This window comes from Varanus komodoensis, unplaced genomic scaffold (assembly GCF_004798865.1).
Source record: "Varanus komodoensis strain SLA01 unplaced genomic scaffold, ASM479886v1 scaffold36, whole genome shotgun sequence".
NCBI classification, from domain to species: Eukaryota; Metazoa; Chordata; class Lepidosauria; order Squamata; family Varanidae; genus Varanus; species Varanus komodoensis.
Window position 1 is genome coordinate 4,071,048 of NW_025335873.1, and position 21,044 is coordinate 4,092,091.

Consider the following 21,044-nt stretch of genomic DNA (forward strand, 5'->3'; position numbering starts at 1 on the left):
CTTTCTTCTCCAAGCGAAGCATGCTAATAAGCATATTTGCAGAGGAAAAATGACTGGCTTGTACTTCCAGAAAGGCAGGATTCTGGCTGCCTCTAGAGAATCTGGAGCTGTTTTCTGCATCATCCTCCAGACGCATGTGGATGCAAGAAGGGCAAGCGAGCACCCCCAGAACGGACCTGCCTTGGACTCCTGTCTGTCGTCTCTGAACTGGCTCGTCTCCCTTTCTCCCCTGTTTCCTTCTTGGTCTGTTGCACAATGCAAATATTCCTGACTCCGAGGTTTCCAACAGCCATGTTGGGGAATGCCGAACAAGCAGCCACGCTGGATCGGTGAAGAAGGAGAAGGGGGAAGGGGGAGTGTCATTCCGTATCCCTTTCCAAAACAAACCTGAGTGGGGACGGACAATCCTTCATTTTGGAATGCGTTGCTGTCGGTGCCCGTGAACACAGGAGAGCTGCGCCAGCTGGGGCGGGGGGTCCCCATTGATTTGCAAAGGTGTGTCTGTTGCAAGGACATCGCTCAGCTTAGCCACTGGCATGCTTGCACCCAAGATGATGGTGAGATGCTATTCCAGGAGAGATGATCTGGCTCAAAAGCAGAGAAGGTTAGTGCATGCTCGAGGTGGGGATTGTGGTGTGCGCCAGGGCTGTGAGCAGAAAGTCGGTAGTCTAAGCGTTTCTTGCTTTTCAGTAATGGTGAATGTGGCTCTCAAGAAGAAATAACAGGCTTTTGATCTGTCTATCTGGGGACGCAACTTAAGGCAGTACTGGCTGACTCCTGAGAGTGCGCTTCCATGTCTCTGAATGATTCCCCGCTCTGATCTAGTTTCCTGCTCATCTTCTGCAGCCATTCTGTTCTACCTCTCTGAATCGGGGTGACTGAAGCTTTATGGAACAGAGGCACAGCAGAATGGCCCTTGCGGAAGGGAGGTTACCTGTTGCCTCTCTGCAGGAGTCACTGCATCCACCTGCAGGCAAGAATGCCCATTTGTCTCTCTGTACAAGTCACTGGCAGACTTGCCTCCTTGGACTTGTGCACAAATGCAGGGGGTGGATTTCTCCCCTCTTCTGGAAGGTGCTGTGTGTTGTGTGCATGTGCTCAGATCTACGCTTTGCAGCAGTGTGTGTCCAGCTCCACTTTGAAGGTGTGGTAAGTGAGCAATCTTGTAAGGGAAGGAAAACTGTCAAGATGGACAGGGTCGTTCCAGGAAAGGCAGCTGAGAGAACGGCGATCCAGGGATTCAGTTCTTGGGCAAGCCCAGTTTTTATCCTCTTTAGGATAAAATTCTGAAGAGATTTTCACAGATTAATTCCTCTGTGTTTAGTGTGGGCGCACAGAATCTCAGGGCCAGGGGAGAAACCTGAGTCTCCAAGGGTCCCAAGATGCCCTTCTTCCAATTGACAATTCTTGGGTGGCTTTAGGCTCTTGGGCTATTTCCCCCATCCCCACCCCTTCCAGGGCTGCCTCACCTTACTTCTTGGTTATTGGCAGTAAGAGTTTTCAGGTAAAGTGGACTGGTATTTCGAATAGGGTGGGGTGGTTGGGAACAAATTTGACTTTGTTCCCATCCCAAAGGGGTTTGGGCCAGACCATCACTTGTCTGGTAGTTCCAGGTCCTGTGAGCTGGTGAAGCCTCTCATGGGCTCAGCCCAAACTTAAGAAGCTGTCCAGGGTACTATGGGTCCAGGACCACGGACAGCTCCTGAGGCTAAAAACTGGGGTGACTGTTCCACCCAGCAGCCTTCTCCCCATCATGGGAAGGCAGCCCCAAAAGCTTCTCCAAGAAGAAGTCCTCAGAATGAGAGAGGTTCAGTTGTCCTCTTGCGGCAGGGAAGCAATGAAGAGGGAACAAAGAGAAGCCTTGTCTGCTCGCTGGTTCTACTATTGTTGTGGGTTTGGTCCAGAAGGAGAAGGGAAGGAACCGGGTAATGGGAACTCGGTCCATGCAAGCCGAGGCACCCGCCAAGGGTGACTGACCAAAGAAATCCCCCCCGAGTGAGAGCACACAGCAGGGCTGCGCAGATGCTAGCCCTCCGAGTGTTTTGGCCTTCAGCTCTCAGCATTCCTGATGGTTGACCATGCTGGCAGAGCGTCTGGCAATGAGTCCAAAGCACCTGGACACCTGCCCATTTCTGGTGTCCAGAATCTACCTTTATTTTATATATTTACTCATGACAGTAAAAGAACATCTGCCCAGCCTTCTTGGAGCAGTAACAGGATCCTCCAAGACTCACCGTATGCATTGCTTGTATACGGTGAATCCACATAGAATACCAGGACTATGGGGTAGCCATCATCATCATCATCATCATCATCATCATCATCATCATTATTATTATTATAACATTTCTATGCCGCCCCTTGCCGAAACCTCGGGGCGGCTTACAACACAATCAAATACATTGAAATACAATAGAACATAATAAATTACCATTAAATACAAAAATACAAAAAATACACTGAGTTACAAATATAAAATTAAAATTATCAGTGTAAAATAATGTTTGTTGTAAGCCGCCCTGAGGCTTCGGCGAATGGGGTAGCATAAAAATGTTTTAATAAATAAAATAATAATAATAATAATAATAATAATAATAATAATAAAATAAGTAAATAAAAATATAGGAGGAGAAAAGAGAAGGAAGAAGAAGTTGCCCTGGCCAGATCATATGTTTTAACAATTAAAATGATGTTTAAATAAAAAGGTCTTTACCTGGCGCCGAAAAACCAGTAATGACAGTGCCAGGCGGACCTCTCTGGGGAGTGAATTCCATAGGTTGGGCGCCGGTCACGGTTAGATCTGACTTGTGTGTTTCTTTCCTACATGCATGCCTCTCTTTCATGCTGGAAGGAAAGCAGAGCTGGTCTCCCACCAGCCTCAAACCTGCCTGGTCCTGATGAGGGAGCGTTGCTCAGTGGCTCCTGTGCCCACCGAGGTCCCGGGCTCAAGGACTGGCATCTCCACCCTCTGAACCCCACCAAGAGCTTCTTCAGTTAGGGCAGATGGTGCTGAAAGAGGTGGACGATTTCAGAAAAGTTTTAAGGCATGGCAAGTGCAAGGGGATCTGGTCAGCCAGTGCTGGGAGGAGAATGTGGAACTAGACTCAAAGCGTTGGAAAGATCCAAAAAGGTCATCTAGTCCAGCCCCCGGGCATTGCAGGAAAGCTGCAATCATGGCATCCCTGACAGGTAAGCCATCCAATATCTGCTTAAAGCTCTAAAATGGAGCAATAGAATTACATTCTTGGAATCATCCTGCGGTTTTTTTTTTTTTTTTGTTAAGCATTGTTGTTCTTTTATGTGCACCCGATTTCCTGTTTTTGTTTTTAAATACCAATCTTTGATGGCCACCTTCTTGTTCATAGGGTTTTTTAGCATTTGTTTTTGGGGTTTTGATCCAAGTGGCTTTGAAAAAGTGGCACAGGACATGCTGGGGCAGGAGAATCAGTGAGAATAAATGTGGGTTGTTTGGAGGGCTTTGGTGAGAAGGTCACTCTGGTAATTGATTTAAACATTTGTGCACAGCATAACCGAAGCCCGGCTGGCACCAGATGTGACTTGTAGGAGGAAAAAGGATTCTGCTGGCATTTGCTCAAGGGGGAATAGAATTTAGCGATGCTACTTAGGGCACCAGGAAGCCAAGGAGGGGTTCTTTTGACTCCTCAGGCCATGTTCAGCGGGAACTGCAGGGCCCTGTGCTTTGCTAGCAACCCAGGAAATACAAATGCAGGAAAATGCAAAGGCTTTAAAAAAGCATTTTAGAACTGGCAACTTGATTTAGGATGCATGTGTGGCTAAAGTGGGGAGGAACATCTCTGGAGAGCCTCACCCTGTGCAGCTGGGGCTGACCCAGTGGGGCAGTTAGGGTGGGCTGTGGGGCTGTGGCCTGACCCCGCCGCCCTGGGCAGGTGAGGGGTGCTAGCAAGCAGATTGTGATTGGCTATTGGCGATCGATTAGTTGCACCCAAGAGCTGAGGCTCACTTGGAGGTTCGTAACCATTGTGGCAGGGCTCTGATTTCAGGAAATCTAAAGAGGACTCTGCACATGCCCAGAGTCTCTCTTTAAAATTGGGTTGGCCAACAGCAGCCCCCTTTTCAATTGTGACTATTTTTTTAATCCAGCATTCCGGAAATATGGAAACAGTGATAAAGTACGGAAAGGCAGTGGAGACGGGGACAAAGAGAAATGTTAGTTTTTGCTTCACAAGGGAAATAATGGAGAGGCTGCAAGGTGTAGTGGTTAGGGTGTTGGACTAGCATTCGGGGATCGTGGCCCATTTGGGCTATGGAGCTCACTTTGGGTCAGTTGTTCACTCTCCACCTTGTCTACCCCACAGGGTTGCAATCCCAGAAGTTTACCCAAGAGCAAGCCCTACTCTAATCAAGAGCTTCCTATTCCAGTCTGGTTGACTGGTTACCTGCAAGCAGTTCAAACGTGTCAAGAACGTCCCTTGCACGAATCTATCCTGAACTCAGGACATGAGCTGCGAGTGCACAGCCGGTCCCAAGAGACTTCTGCAGCCTCTTTTTTTGAAGCCACTTTGCCTTGATTTCCTCCTCGTCTCTGCCCTTCCTTCCTTCCTTCCTTCCTTCCTTCCTTCCTCCCGCTGACCCAGGTGCTGGGAAGCACGTGTGAACGACCCGTGCTGCGAACCACGCTCCAGCCAGCCTCTGCGCGGTCCCCCTTCTGAGCGAGCAGGGCCAGCCCCTTCGCATCCCGTCCTCCTGCTTTGCATCCCAGGAGGGGATGGACGCGCGCGCCCTGCTCCTCTCGCAGCGGGCTGCTGCGTGCGTGCGTTTCTGTCCGCAGGAGGGGAGGAGGGACTGAGCGATGGGAAGGCAGGTAGGACGAGGGAGGGGGCTCCCGATCCTGAGCGCGCTTGGAGCTGCCTCTCGTCCGCCCCGGGGGACATGGTTCCACGCAACTCGGACGCGGGACGGGAGGGGGAAGCGCGCCTTGGCCGCCAGTCCCGCCGGGCGCGAGCCGGGGCGGCGGGCGGCGGGCTTCCCCCTTCCCTCTCCGCCGGGGACTTGCGCCCAGGGCAGCGGCAGCCGGCTCACTTCCCGCGCCCCTCTGTTCCCCGCAGGCTCAAGCCTTCCCCGGGCGGCAGCGCCACTAACAGCAAGAGCAGCGGCGTCATCTTGGACATCTCCTCCTTGACGATGAACGAGCTCGACTCCGAGGTGCTTCCCCTGCCGCCTCGCTACCGGTTCCGGGACTTGCTCCTGGGGGATCCGAACGACGAGAGGTGAGAAGGTCGCGGCGGGCGACGGGCGACGGGCGACGGGCGAGGGCGCGGGGCTCCCTGCGCAGAGGACGCGGCCGGCGCGGCGCCTTTGCGCGGCGCTCTCCAAGGTCCTGCTCTTGGCGAGGCGCGCTCTGCCGAGGAGCCCCGTGCCGCGGCGGGCGAGGCGCTACGGGAGCCCCGTCTGCGCTCGGTCTGCGCTCTCCGTGGTGCTGGCCGGAACTTTCTGCCCTTGACCAGGCGCCCTTCCCTCTGGGAGGCTGCTGATGGCTGGCTCCTCATCCTCCGTAAAGCTTTTCTTCCGGGCTCTGCAGGAGCTGTCCTGGGGCTGCACAGGACGTAAAGGGTCTGCTCTCTTTCCAGTCCATCCGATACTCTCCTTTGCCCAAGTGGGGCTTTCTCCTCGACAGTTGGGAGTCTCCCCGCCTCTTGCGGGCACTCCAAATACTCGTGTGTGTGTTCATGGTGAGGGATTGCTAAGAAGCCTTCAGGAGACTACGGAAAACTCCAAATAAATTGCAGCCCCCATAAGGATTACTGGTCCCGTTAAAAAAAGAAACGCATCCTTGCTGGGACAGAAGTCTGCTGAACGCCTTCGGATAATTATCTGATTGAATGTTCATAGGATTGTCCTGTGGAGTCTCAGATATGAGAATATTTATACTTGGAGGGTTGATTGCTTAAGAATGCTTGTCCTGTTTTTCATTATGGTTCACCTCAAGGTAGCTTCTTAAGTCCGGTTCTTTGCTTTGTGGCCGACCTAGTTGTGTAAAGCTTGCCTTCATGAGCCCCAGACCTTTCCCTTCCACCAGTTCCTCTTTTGTGACTCATGAGGTGTGGTGTTGTCGTCCTTTTACTATCAGCTTAGCACCTTCTTTTCTTCTGAAGGTCTGGATGGCATATGGGGGGTTGTGCAAAGCGTCAGTTCAATTCATTCATGGTTGAGGCAGATGCTTTGGTCATTTTGTAGTTGTGTTTTAGTTGATGATGGTTGCAACTGCTTCACACATATGTTTTAATTGCATTGTAAGCTGAGTTGTGTGTGGAGGGAGGGGAATGTCTAAGGAAGCTAAAGAATATTGAAAGTAACCACAGTTGCAATGAATACAAGGCAGTTGGTACTCTCTCCCCCTTTCTTGAATGCTCCCTTCTCCGTCTCTCTTGCTGTACCTTTTCGTATCCCCCGCAAAAGCCACCCTCTTTTTCTTGTAAGTTAATTAACCCCCCCCCCCGCCACTCCTATCCAAATTGTTACCAAAGACTTCACAAGTTCTGAAAACTTTTCTCTTGTCCATAGAATACTTTCCTCTTCCAGCAGTATTCTGTCTGCTTGCTTTGTAAGTTCCCTTCACTAGCTGCATCTCGAAAGCTTTGTGGTGGGACTCCAGCGACGTCTTCCAAGAGCAATTGCAAGACAAGATGGGTCAGTGGTGGATCCGAAATGTGGTGGGGTTTATCTATTTGGTGGGGGTGGTTTTCTTTCTATCCTGCAAGTTATGTGTGTCTTGATAATGATAATGATAACGATCATCACTGTCACGCATCTGAAATTGTCTTCATGGGTTTGGGTCATGTGGCTTGTACCCATTTTAAGACACAGATGCTTGGCAGTGTAAATAGGAATGATTCTATTCTTATGGCTGATGGCACTTTCAGTCAAGGGAGCGTAAATAACTCTGTGTTTGTGCAGGCATTGGAGGCAAATGGTCATTGTTTATTTGCGAGTGGTTTGCCGAGTTTGGTATTGTTATTAAACTGTCATTCCTTCTATCTTTCCCTGCTACCCCACCCAAAGTGCTGTGGTTTATTGAACTGCCTGGGAATTAGAACCAAACTCAGAATATTAGTTGCTTAGCTGCAGATGAGTTCTAGAAAAGAAGTCAAGTTAAAGCAAATAGCAAATGCTTGGTGATTGCTCTCTGGTGGAAAGTGTGGATGTCATAACCATTAGATGTGTAATAATCTATTGTCACACGAGGTTCTCACAATATAGGGTGGAATTTCTCCACTGACGATATTCATCTCCGAGGAAATGGCTCTTTGCGGATTTCCAGCAACAGCTTTCTTTTATTACACTGGACTGAAATGTGCATTCAGTGGGTGGAAGGGTTTGGACTGCCCATTTCCCCCTGCAAAGCAGTGAGGAAGGAATTTGCAGGGACGGGTGGATGCACAGAGAAGTTTTTCCTGCTTGCTACTGCTCAGCCTTCCTGCTTTATTCTCAGATCTGAGTGCTTGCAGGAATTGGAAGGATATATCGGATGGGTCGTGGCAGAACAACCACGGGGAAAAGTTAAGCACGATTGCCTTCTGGTCACTTCTCCCTGCAAACCATGCAGCCCTTTTTGCAGTGGAGAAATGACGATTTGGATAGTGATGCATAAGATGGCAAGAGAATCCTGCAGGAGCAGACCAAAGGTCCATCTAATCCAGCGCTCTGTTCACACGCTGGTAAACCAGCATCCCGAAGATCCCCCAAGCAGGATGGGGGCAAGCCCAAGCTCCTCAGCCACTGGTGCATGCAGGCAGGCAGGCCGGCCACCTCTGGTCAAGGAGGTAGCCCATGGCCAGCAGGGCTAGTAGCCACAGAGAGCCACCTCCGTCATGAATCTATCAGATCCCCTTTGGAAGCCATCCAGATTGGCGGCCATCAGCACTTCCGGTGCCAGCAAATTCCTTTGTTTAACGATTGGTTGTGTGAAGGAGTCCTTCCTTTTCCCTGCCCTCAGTGTCCCACCCATCAGATTCATGGGATAATCTCAGGTTTGAGTGTTATGGGCGAGGGATACACGCAGGAGGCCGATCAGCAGAATGAGCAGGAGGGCTTCAAAACAGGGCATGGGTGATTGACCGTCTCTTGAAGGAAGGGGAAGTTTTCGAGGCATCCAAAGAAAACGGACTACATTAAAATCAGAAAGCCTTATTTTCAGTTGAGGGGATATTTATGCATGGGTGAAGAATGCACACACCCACACTCCTGTCTGGAGAAATTAGAAGCTTCCCCAACCGTAGATAACTCGATGCGTTACTCCAATCCAGACAGACTGAACTTCGGAGACACAGCGCTCTGGAGAGGTGAAAGACAAAGCTTCAAGCAAATGTTGTGAATTTGCACTCTCCATTTCCTGCCCCCCTTCCAGGTCTGCAGCCCTCTGCTCCCATTGGCTTTTGAGGGCAAGCTCCTCAGGCCAGTCAGCCCAAATCCTCATGCTGTGCCAATCTTCAGTAATCCTGATGGCAAAAGTTTGTAATACTATTGCTTGGCCAGAGTTTAAAAAGTAGAGGCCATAATCTCATAGCAGGCCAGAATATTCAGCTAGCATCCGTCAGCAGTTCTCCAGGGCTTCTTGAAGGTTGAGGTCTTCTTCCGTCCCCTGCTACCTAGTTTTGTTTTGTTTTGTGTTTTTTGCATTTAATGACGATGTCAGAGGGAAAGATTGAATTTGGGTCCTTTCCTATGCAGGCCACACTCTCTGGCCACTGAGCCACGGAGAGACTGTGGCACAGCCTGGCAAGATTAAAGCAGGGAGGCAATTAATTAATTGATTGATTAAAGTCAGGTTCCGGGAGCAAACATACCTATGCAGGGTTTTCTCCCTTGCTGACTTGCACAAATACATGTTTCCGAATATTTATGATAGAGCCAGTGATTCTATCTTTGACGTGTTATTTTTTTTTAAAATTAGTCTTTGTGACCAGCTTGCAGAAGTGAGTGAGAGAGAGCATGTGTGTGTGTGTTTGTGAGCATGTAAAAGCTGGGGCACTGCTTCTATTTCTGGCCATGAAGCTGGGGGTTCTTTAGGGTATATACCATACCTATAAATATCTCATTTGCTTTCTTTTTGAAAGCCAACTGGCGGGTGGCAGAATTGCTATCTCGCCTTTTTCTCCTTTTGTTTTCTGGAATGCTCTTCCAGTGTGAGAATATTTCCCTGGACCATTTTTTTTTTCCTTTTGGGAAGCGGAGCTGAAGAACTCCTAAGGACTCTGTAGCTATGTTTGTGCATGTGTGAGAGAGAAAACGGTGCTGGTGATTAGCCGTGAGCATAATTAGAACTTTCTGTTGGTAGCTGAGCATGGTCACAGCTGGGGGAAGTCAGACAGCCCTTCATGAGGAAAACATGGGGGAGAGACTGAGCTCCAACCTTCTTTTGTGTGGTGGGGTGTGGGGTGGGGTGGGGGACAGGAAAAGGAAATTATGCTTGCCGCTTGAAACATTTGGAGGGGTTTCTGCATGCTGCCCACTCCGAGGAAGAGAAAGACTATATAGGCCAGTGGTGGCGCAACTGCTTCTCACGCAGAAGGCCCCAGCTTCATGCCTGAGCATTTCCAGTCAAAAAGGACTGGCAGGGATGTAACGGAGGGGAATCTCCTCTGGGCGAGTCCCCGAACGTGCTGGCAGGCATGGTAAGCAATGCGAGGCGAGGTGGATGGGGTCGGACCTTGTACAAGGCAGGCTCATGGGTATGACCCTCCCTTCCCTCTCTAATGTGTTTAGGACCCATTGTACAGCGGAAGAAATATGCCTTCCTGCCCCTTGAGAGCTTCCTGCCCCTTCCCGCCCCTCTCTGGGAGCCCTCTCTGAAGGAAATAGGGAGGAAATCGCTACCCAGAGAAGGGCCTTTTCGGTGGCAGCCACCCGCTTGTGGAACATGCTCCCCAGGGAAGTTCACCTGGCACTGTTGCTTTATTACTTTCAGCGTCAGGCGAACACCTGTTTATTTTCCCAATATTTTAACAGCTAATTGGTTCTATCCTTGCTTCTGTCATCATTTATTGGATGCAGTGTGTTGTGTGTTGTTTGTTGTATAGGGTTGTTTTGTTTTTTGTTTTCTGTAAGCCATCCAGAGACTTTAGTATTGGATGACATATAAAAACATTAAATAATAAAAAAATAAAATAAAAAAGAAATGGTCAGATAACCCCAGACTGGGGTGCCAGATAGGCTACAGGCAGGATGTCTGGCCAAGAAACTTGGGTTTGGATCCCAAGTTGGGGGAGCTCACGCAGGAAAAATCCCCTGATTTCTAAGCCAAATTTATGGTGTAGTTGGGAGCACTTCCTAATATTTCTAGAGAGGTCCTGAGTTCATTATACTAGGAACACAGTGATCTAGATGAGTGGCTAAAAGGGGCAGCTGTTTTTGCCCTTAAGTTGTATCACTGCCACATTTTTCCAGGAAAGCAGCATAGGAAACCAGGGGGTCCTTTTACTACAGCGATCAGGGCAACCTCTCTGATTAAATACATTTTTCCTGGTGTGGGATACTCAGCAAAGAATTTCTTTCGGGACCGTGGGGACTAGCAGGTTATCCGCTGGAGGGAGGCAAGTGTCTTCTGTCTGAACGTTTTATCGTTCCTTCCCTTTGAAGCAGCGCTTCTGCTGACGCGGCATAGCCGTGCCCTGGGGAATGACACTCTCTCTCTCTCTCTCTCTCTCTCCCCCCCCACTTTTCAAATTGCTCCTCCCACCCCATCTTTCTAGGTTAAACGCAGCCACGGTGGCATCTTTTCCTTCGCTGTTATTCTCGATGCTTCAAATCTTGCTGCCGAGTGTCCTGTGGGCACGTTTGTGCCTTATTGTTTTGTATTTAAAACCTTCTTTTAAATTTTGCATTTAAACCCTTTTGAGGAATTCAAATTGACTCATTCATTCTGGGCAGCCACCTGAGTGGGATGGTGTGAACTGGTGTCCTGCAACAGCAGAGGATTGAACTCGATGGCCTTCATGGCCTCTTCCAACTCCGCCATTCTATGATTCTGTGATTGTTAGCAGGGACTAGGAAACACACCAGCGCTTTGTGGTTTGTGCTGGCAAACTCTCTGCTTGCAGAATAAGCTCCCAAGCTCTAAACACCCTTCTTTGTACCGTAGGCCATTGAGTTCGTTGGTGCCCCCGTCCCTGAGGTTCTCTCGTCCTGAAGCTGAGACTCTGAACGTCCAGCAAGCCTTGCCCCACCCCACGTGAAAAGAGCTCCTGGCTTGAGGATACAGCTGGGCCTTGAGAGGGGATAAGGGGTGGGGTGGCAGGTGGAGAAGGTCCCTGGTGCTGAACTGAGATGGCTGGAAATGACTGTCCAGAGGGAATGGCATTTAGGCTGGACGTCCACATGGTGGGCGTGTCGTGAGCGGCGCCGGCTGGAGCCGGAGGTCAGACTAGATGGCCCGGGAGGCCCCTTCTGGCTTGCTCTGTTTCTGTGTTCCTGTGAATGCGGGGGGTGAGGTGTGGCAGTGACAATCCACACCGTTTGCTCCTGCTGTTGGATGCCTGCATGGAGGCTTCCTGGCACCCACCCTGGGGTGCTAGGATTGCACTCTTGAATGAACAAATCCAACAAATTATAGATAAATAAAATTCTGGATAAAAGTCACGGGATCTTAGCACTGGGATTTAACAGTGGTGTGCATTGCTTTCCCCGTTTCGGGAGAGCAAACCGGTGGGAGTCTTGTGTCTCTTCGAGGCCCCCGATGCCTGGCTTTTCATTTTCATCCATATTAGCGTCATGATCTCCTCTTCCAAGCCAAATTCAAGATAATAAGTAGGCCATTTTAAAAGTTGGATATGCTGAAGCTCATTTGCCGGAATTGCTCCCCCGGCGAGTGGGAAACCAGCGGAGGGGCTGTTCACACTCAAGCATTGCCCAGTTTAATCACAGCTTGTATTTGATATGGGCAATCCAACGGCTGTGGGAGGCAAGCTTGTGGAAAAGATCTAGCGGAAAAGCAGAGACCGGTTGCTAGGAAATGAGACGATGCTTCGTTCTCTCATGAAGGCCTGAAATCATGCTCACTGAAGCTACTATGGGGCTCTGCGTCCGATCCTCTTGCGTGACCCATGCCATCATCAACTAGGAGCCTTCCATGGGGGTTTGACTACAACCCCCATCATCTCCAGCCACTGGCCATGCTGGCTGAAACTGATGGGTGCTGTAGCCCCAGACAGGTTGGAAGGGTGACTTTCTGTTTATCGATAGACAAAGGCTTGAGCTGAACTTTCTGATCTGAAGTTGAGTGGTCTGTCGGAAACAACTCGCACAGACAGCCCTGACTTGAGCTTCCAACCCAAGTAAAATATAGAATCCATTAAGAAGCCTAAAACTGGAGGAAGGGTTATTTTCCTTTCTAAAGGAAAACCATGAGTCACTTCCAAGGCCCAGCATGCGGAGTGCAGCGTGTTGAGCTTTCTCACTTCACGCTTGTGTGTTCTGCCCACCTACCTAATAGGACACAATCACATCCAAATGTTCATCCAGTGTAGGGGTTAGAAAGGTTTGGGGGCACCCTTGCGGGGAGAAACTGTGTGTGTGTGTGACCTGACGGTCATTTCTAGTCGATGTGCAAAAAATATGTGCATTTATTTGTTTGGAACTTGAGAAGGTTACTTTCTGTAATTGCAGACCCGGTGGGTTTCAGAGAAAGGGCCATTTAAAAAGAAAGCAATAATATTGCGAAAAAAGCAAACTGTTCCATTTGGCATTGATCTCTCCCCACTTCGTGTTTGTGTGGGAACGGATGAAATCCCCATGAAGAATTTAAAAAGGGAGTCTGCCTGTGATTAGGTGGGAAGAGAGACTTTTAAAGTTTATGAAATTGCGGGGTTATTGTGAATGGCACAACTGATTGCTCATATAATCGTACTTAATTTCATATGGACAAGTGCTATTTTCTTAGGCTGGCATGATTGTTACGTTCTGTCAAGCAAGCGGGGAGCTATTTGTACCAAGAAACAGTGTGATGAGGTATTTAGCAAAGTGTCTGGGAAAGGCATTGGTTTGGTGTAGCAGTAACCTCAGTGAAGAAGGAACACTGAAGCTTTGGGGCTTTGCAGCTGGCTCCATGCGCATTCACCTGGTGCTTCCTCCTATGCTGAGAACCTACCCAATTTTACTGTTTTGGATATATGGTGAAGCGGGGCAGGTTCTGATCCATGAAAACCTAGGCACAATCTATTTATGGTGCTGCCCTAGGCATGTTTAGTCTTAAGGAAGCCTCCGTGAGTTCCTTGAGACTTACTCCTGAGCAAGTGTGCATGAGCTTGCTACCTTAGTTTTGAAGGTGTCACAAGATTGGGTTAGTTCCACATTTACTCAGAGTTGACCTACTGAAATCCATAGGACTTAAGTTACTCATGCAGTTTTAGTGGGTTTAAGTTTGGCTAAATCTATCTCTAATCTCTGTTTTTAATAACAAGGGGGCGATAGCTTGATTTGTGGGCCAAATATTTTCCTTTGATCACCAGAAAAGCTGTCTTGCCAGGAAAAGTGGGAAGCAATGCAATTTATTGTCCATCAGGATTTAATCTTAATAATATGCATAAACCTTTCCATGCACTGGACAGAAATTGAAAGGATGAAATCCCTGGCTATTACGAACTGGTGGACATGATGCAAAAGGAAGTGGAAGGAAAGGCAGAGCAAGCACTGGAACGGGGGCTCTCTTGGTGTTCGGATGTCCTTCCGGGCACGCAGTGTGCAAAATGTGTGTCTTCTCACCTGGGCACTCCCAGGATAACCGTCATTTGAACTGCACTTTGCACAATGTAATTATAATCCATTCAGCTATGCAAAATCGAGCTCTGTGTTCGCGGTTGCTGCCTGGCTTTCAGCTTCTGTCCGAGCAGATTTTAAGGGCAGAGAGGCAGCTCGAGGATGGGGCCTACCTTGGGCTCTGCAGCACCCCATCTAACTGAGCTGGTACAGTCCAAGCTGGCCTGTGCCACCACCAGGGCAGGGCAGGGCAGGGCAGGGCGACTAATTTCGCCCTCTGCAGGACTTTGGTTAGGAATCACCAGCTCCGCTCTGCTGCCCTCTTGTGGTGCTTTTCTCTCTCGAAATCTACGTGGCCATTTAAGCACGGCTTTTTAAAAAAAATTAAGTGTGTATGGTGTGGTGTGTGGCTTCTGAGGAACCGGTCAGTTTGGGCGTTCAGAACCTCACCATAATTTCAGCCCCAGCCATGATCCAAGCAGACCAAAACATGTTCTGTTGGACTACAGTTCGTATCCTTATTATAGAAACATAGGAACAGAGCGAGTCAGAAGGGGTCTCCCGGGCCATCTAGTCTGACCCCCAGCTCCAGCTGGCTCCACTCAGGACATGCCCACCATGTGCATGTCCAGCCCGTCCTCGAACACCCACACCGATGGGGCCTCAACCACCCCCCGTGGAAGCCCATTCCACACCCTCCGGGTCCTGACTGTCAGGGCTTCCTGGCACCCAAATTGAACCTTGGCTCCCTGTGCTTGGCTCCATTGGAGCACATCCTGCCTTCCTCTGCAGGGGAGAACAGGCCTCTACGCACCTCCGTGTGACACCCCCTCACATACCTGCATGTCGCCAACAGATCCCCTCCGAGTCTCCTCTTCTCCAGGCTGAAGAGACCCAGTTCCCTCAGTCATGCCTCATTCTCTCCATCTGCACATGCATACCTGAGTTCGCAGCATCAGATTCTGATGCACCATGGAATTAAGCAGGGACCTGGGTGCCATCACTGCATCTAAAGCAGAGGCCTTCCACACACAAACAAACAAACACAGAAACAGAGTGAGCCAGATGGGACCTCCCGGGCCATCTAGTCTGACCCCCGGCTCCAGCCAGCTCTGCTCACGACTTGCCCACCATGTGCATGTCCAGCCTATCCTTGAACACCCGCACCGATGGGGCCTCAACCACCTCTCATGGAGGCCCATTCCATACCCTGGGGGTCCTAACTGGTAGGAAGTGCTTCCTGGTATCTAAATTGAACCTTGGTTCCCTGAGCTTTGCTCCACTGGAGCGTCTCCTGCCTTCCTCTGCAGGGGAGAACAGGCCTCTACCCACCTCCATGTGACGCCCCCTCACATACCTGCATGTCGCCAACAGATCCCCTCTGAGTCTCCTCTTCTCCAGGCTGAAGAGACCCAGTTCCCTCAGTCTCGCCTCATACGGCATCCCCTGCAAACCGGCCACCAACCTTGTGGCCCTGCGCTGCACTGACTCTAACCTGGCTATATCCTTCCTGGAATGAGGGGCCCAAAACTGAACACAATACTCCAATTGCGGGTGCACCAGAGTCGTGTAGAGTGGTAGTAATACCTCACTGGAACTAGAAGCCACACTTCTCGCTATGCAACCAAGGGTGGCGTTCGCCCTCTTGGCCACCGCATCACACTGCTGGCTCATGTTTGGCCTGCAGTCAACCAGCACCCCGAGGTCCCTTTTGCAAGTGCTGCTCTCCAGCCGCTTGTCCCCTAACCTGTACTTATGACACCTATTCCTATGCCCCAAGTGCAAGACCTTGCACTTAACCACATTGAATGCAATTCTGTTGTCTCCTGCCCAGTTCCATAGTCCAGATTCCATCCTTGGAATCTGAGTTGGATAAAGGTGATGCACCCAGTTTTTCAGGCAGAGGGGAATTCCACAGATGCAAAACCTACCCAGAACTGGGTTCCTTTGGAAGCCCAGAACTGAACACCACTTGATGCTGAGGGTTTGTCACGGTGAGGAGGGGGCGGGAATCCCTTGCAGTCGCTCTTCTTCTGGCTGATGGAAGGTGCAAATCTGATCTTTCCTTGCTGAGATGTTCTTCTTGAGATACAGGTGGAGCTAGTATCCTGTGTCCCTCCATCTTCCAGTTGGGACTGCTGTCCTCTAGCTTTGCCGTCCAAGGCCATGAATCTGGGAAAAACACACATTTCTTGCAATTTGAGGGTTGCAAACCTGAAAAAGAATGAATTAAATATGCGTTGCCAAAAGTACTAGACATCTGATCGTTGATTTTGAGAATGACTCTTGTAGACTTGTGGGGAAGGGGACCAGAATTCCTGTTATGTGGACTTTACTCCAACTGCATTCAGCGCTCTTAGAAATTATGTCTGCAGTGTGAAACATTGGAGATTTCTGATGCTCTGGCGCCTGTGATAATGATTTTTTTGGTTGTATCAACTTTCTTTTGCTTTCTCTAGTTTTTTTTAAATTCCCTTTCTGCGTCTCTACCATCTTAGAAGAGATCTTCCCTCGTGTTTCACCTCTACTTTTATCAATGGCACATCTCAGTGCTTATCTTAAGGCAATTTCTTTTAAGTAATGGAAAACTGGCTGATTAAATGGGGCACCCTTTTGATCAATCGGCATGGTGAGCAAACATTTCACCCCTTAAAAGACGTGAGGACACACCCCGCTTCTTAGCTCTTGGATCCAGACCAAAGCTGTCAGCTGGGAGTGTGTCTTCCAACAGCTGCACAATTTAGGGTGCAATCCAGTGCAACCCCCCTCCCCGAATGCCGGAAATTACAGGTATGCTGTGCAGAACAGGAGGTAAACGTCACCTCTGTATTCTTCTGTATTGTGAAGCAGCTGCACCGCTGACTTTGGCTGTGTAACTGGGGAGCTTCCGAGGGGGGTGCGTTGCCAGGCCATGTCGGATCATGGCACACTGGCTCCCCACCCCCATGCCTGTTCACCCCATGCTCTGAACCTCTTCTGCAAGGCTGCTCTTTGGAGAAATGGCCTGTGCGATTCTTTCCATGGTAGCTTGACAAGACGGGGTTGGAGTGGATGAGTCAAGAGCTCTTCTCCAGTCTCAGCTCTGGGACTCCAAAAATCCTCTAGAGCAGGGGTGGGCAACTAATTTTCCTATGGGGCCACATGAGAAACTTTGACAGTTGTTAAGGGCCGGACCAATACACTGACAGCTCTGCTCAATATATATCTCTATAAAAACAGTAAATGAAACATTAGAATGATACAATGAAAATGTGGAGCACAGGACAACACTATTTAATGAATATTCACAAAAACATTAACATTACATGAAAAGCAAATTCAATTCAATTTAGCAGATCCTTCAAAATAAAAGCAGTGCAGTTGTATTGCTTGCATCTATATTACGACCATATATATTTGCATTGACTTTTAATTTGCCAGGGACCGCCTGCGGGCCAGTCAGGGTCAGCCATCGGGCCGGATGTGGCCCGCGGGCCGTACAATGCCCAGTCTGCTCTAGATGCTCTCTGGGAAATACCAGTTTACCCTGTTAAGCTTACAGAAGCTTTCAATCCTTAGCTGAACGCTCCTGGGTCTGGTTTTGAACTTTCCTATCGGATGGCGCCCTCTAGCGCTTGGCAGTTCCATTACACTCGCATGCTAGCCAAGGAACCCTTTGCTGGAAACAGACAATTCTCTCTTCCTGGTTTCACCCAGTTTCTCACTTTCCCAGGCTTGGGTTCAGTTTGCCCCAACACCGAGTCTTTAAAAAATTTCCACGAACACGATACATTTTGTGTGCATTCTTTCTAATGCAGGCATGTTTTGTTCTCAATTTTGTTCCATGCTTGCATTTTTCCAAGCATTTTCCTTGCATTGTTGAATGTGCTTTTCCCCAGTTTATACATCGTTGTGTGCATTTTATTTATTCTTTATTCATTCCATTTCTATGCCACCCCATAACCTAAAGATTCTCCCTCATACATGCATTTTTCTCTACAATTTGGGGCAGGGAGAGGGGAATGGAGCTTGAATACTATTGCAAAGATTAGACATGTGTGAATCTTAAAGTATAATAGACTTTCAGTTTGTGTATTGTTTCAAAAATATAAAATTAGGAGAGCTCACACTAAAGGGCCAGCTGGACAAATTTCTTTTCTATTTCTATTTCAAACTGGTGTTCCTGAGTTTCTAAAGCAACTTCCTCTTGGATATTTGAGATGCCTACAAGTGAATTTTGGAAGGGTTGGGGTTTTTTTTTCAAGATATACCCCATGCTCTTGTCACTTAGGGGTTTGGAAGGCACCTGCTTGCTTAGCACTGGGATTTAACAGTGGCATGCATTGCTTCCCCCGTTTCAGGAGAGCAAACCGGTGGGAGTCTTGTGTCTCTTTGAGGCCCCCGATGCCTGGCTTTTCATTTTCATCCGTATTAGCGTCATGATCTCCTCTTCCAAGCCAAATTCAAGATAATAAGTAGGCCATTTTAAAAGTTGGATATGCTGAAGCTCATTTGCCGGAATTGCTCCCCCGGCGAGTGGGAAACCAGCAGAGGGGCTGTTCACACTCAAGCATTGCCCAGTTTAATCACAGCTTGTATTTGATATGGGCAATCCAACGGCTGTGGGAGGCAAGCTTGTGGAAAAGATCTAGCGGAAAAGCAGAGACCGGTTGCTAGGAAATGAGATGATGCTTCGCTCTGTCATGAAGGCCTGAAATCATGCTCACTGAAGCTACAATGGGGCTCTGCGTCCAATCCTCTTGCGTGACCCGTGCCATCATAAACTAGGAGCCTTCCATGGGGGTTTGACTACAACTCCCATCATCTCCAGCCACTGGCCATGCTGGATGAAACTGATGGGTGCTGTAGCCCCAGACAGGTTGGAAGGGTGACTTTCTGTTTATTGATAGACAAAGGCTTGATCTGAACTTTCTGATCTGAAGTTGAGTGGTCTGTCGGAAACAACTCGCACAGACAGCCCTGACTTGAGCTTCCAACCCAAGTATAGAATCCATTAAGAAGCCTAAAACTGGAGGAAGGGTTATTTTCCTTTCTAAAGGAAAACCACGAGTCACTTACCGAAGTTCCCAGATTCAAATCCTGGCATCTCCAATGAAGGGTTTCGATCACACGGGATGAGAAAAACCTTCCTCTTTCCAACAGTCCAGAGGTCCTCTGCCAATCATGGCAAACAGAGTATCTTTGGTGGGCAATGAGCTATGCCCCAAAAAGTCAAGGGGGGGGGGGATGAGCTGCTGCAGTAAAAGAACTCCCAAAGGAAGCCAAATTCTGCAACAAGGAGGCCCGAACCCACCGGCCATGCGCATGGTGCCAATTTGCAGGGGAGGTTGGTGGTTCCATGCCAATGGGGCACCTTCCCCATGGCATTCTGAGCATCACAGGAGCCATCCTGAAAGTAGGGTCACTGCCCTGAATAGCTTCGACGAAGCTCAGGATAAAAGCTGCAATGGATTTGGGGGCTGCTGTGTTTTCGTGGACACCCTCATTCAGATCTGCAGCAGTTGTCCATTTGGTTTCCTTTGCTGTGCTCTTCCAGTTTTGGGCTGGAACAAAGAGTTATGCTGAAGCTCTTCCCATCTGGCCATTCAGAATCATGTCCTGCTCCCATGATTTCCCTAGGCTGCACCCACTTTTTCAAGTTGATCGTGGCCATCATAAGGTCTAGGAACTTGCTCAAAGTTTTTGAATGGAAGCTGAGGTCCTTGGATGATGCTCCTATCTTGTGCCTCTTCTTTGCACTAGACAAATCCCTACCTAAAATATTAACCTAATCCCTCCTTATCCTGGGTCCTCTGTACATTCCATTTATAATGTACAGTATAAAACATATATTTTGTTCATATGTTCTTATTAATGCTGTTTAATTTTTGAGATGTGCTTAAAATGGCCCTTTGTGATTATGTTTATGTTATTGTTTTCACTGTTGTGATTGTTATAGGGTGCTGCATATTGTAATTATGAACATCTATTGTATATTTTTAGTGCCACATGGTGTGGCTGTTGAATAGCATGTAAAAGCAACGGACAAACAAACAAACCAACCACCCAGAGAGCCCCATGGCAATTGGGTAGTATACAAATATAATAAAATTTGAAAAATCCACCTAGGAGCTAATGTTCTTTGGGCAGATTGCAAACCCCTAAAATGCCAAATACCATGAAACACATAAAACCCAATACAAATATTTAAAGGAATAAAATGCAATAGAAGTGGTATTAAGTGCAGTGCAGGAAAATAATATTGCCTGAAGGGTTTTATTGAGGATTTCTCTTTGCTTGGCATTTTGGAGAAGAACCTGAGAGCATGGATGCATTATTTTTAAGAGATGTGACGCTTCTGGCTGGACAGGCAAGGAGTCCTTTGGTTTCACATGCAAGTGGACAATTGCTTGCTGCTTGTTCGGTTCCAGACCTTCTTGTCTTCATCAAAGAGGCAGTCATTGGAAGTGTCCTCACCTTAATCCCAAATATCAACAGGGTGTGGTTCGGAGTCCTTCTTTTGTTCCAGCCTTGCTTTTGATGGCAAGAGGATTTTGCCCTCCTAAGTGACCAAGTCTTAGCCACCTTGAGCATCACTTGGAATTAAATTAGTCCTGCAACAAGATGTTGCAGTACGGAGTTTTTCCGCTTCTGGGTGTTTGCTGGCCATGCTCATTTTTATTATTATTATTATTATTATTATTATTATTATTATTATTATTACATTTCTATGCCGCCCCTTGCCGAAGCCTCGGGGCGGCTTACAACACAACAATTTTCCAGGGTATTCCATTCCTCACCTCCCTAGGTTTTTGTCTCTTGCTCCAACCACCCATCAAAATTCTGCAGACATGGAGCAGTTTTTGCTTCTTCCATATTAGGTGTTTCCTTCCTTCCGGCTGTAGATTGATTTTACTTTCACGAACCTTGTTAAAACGTGTAGATTTTCATGTCTTTCTGAAGAGGGCTTTTCTTGTCCCATGATCTGGATGCTACACTTCTGTCAATGCAGCCCAGGACTGGATTAGCTTTCTGAGTTACAGCATCTTGCTATTGACTTGGGCATCTAGGCAGAGGGCAGACAAGTATTTCTCTCTCTTCTTTATGGGCTTCCTCTATCCTGCTATCCACTTCAAAGGGAATATGGCATTGCAGCACTGTCTGCGTTTCCATTTAAATCTAGAGCCTGCCTTTCAGCTGGTTGATTGGCCTATTTTAAAGGTCCACCTGTGTACTAGCTCCACCTGTGTACTTAGTCAGGAAATGAACTGGGTGACTTTGGGCCAGTCATAGGCTGGTTTGCAGGGGAAGCTGCATGAGGCGAGACTGAGGGA

The 21,044-nt window shown here is 48.5% G+C and overlaps 1 protein-coding gene across 3 annotated transcripts in view; it reads left to right on the forward strand.

Annotated features, from left to right (window-relative positions):
• Positions 1 to 536: 536 nt before the first annotated feature.
• The window catches only part of KCNT1 (potassium sodium-activated channel subfamily T member 1), a 112,337-nt gene continuing 91,829 nt past the window's right edge, over positions 537 to 21,044 (forward strand). For 2 of the 3 annotated variants that reach the window (XM_044439957.1, XM_044439958.1), the window contains exon 1: positions 5,164 to 5,249. In XM_044439957.1, coding sequence (XP_044295892.1) covers positions 5,164 to 5,249 — 86 coding nt within the window. Of the gene's footprint in view, positions 636 to 1,918; positions 1,940 to 5,127; positions 5,250 to 21,044 lie in introns of those variants that run through there. The other variant, XM_044439953.1, reaches the window with a different exon arrangement.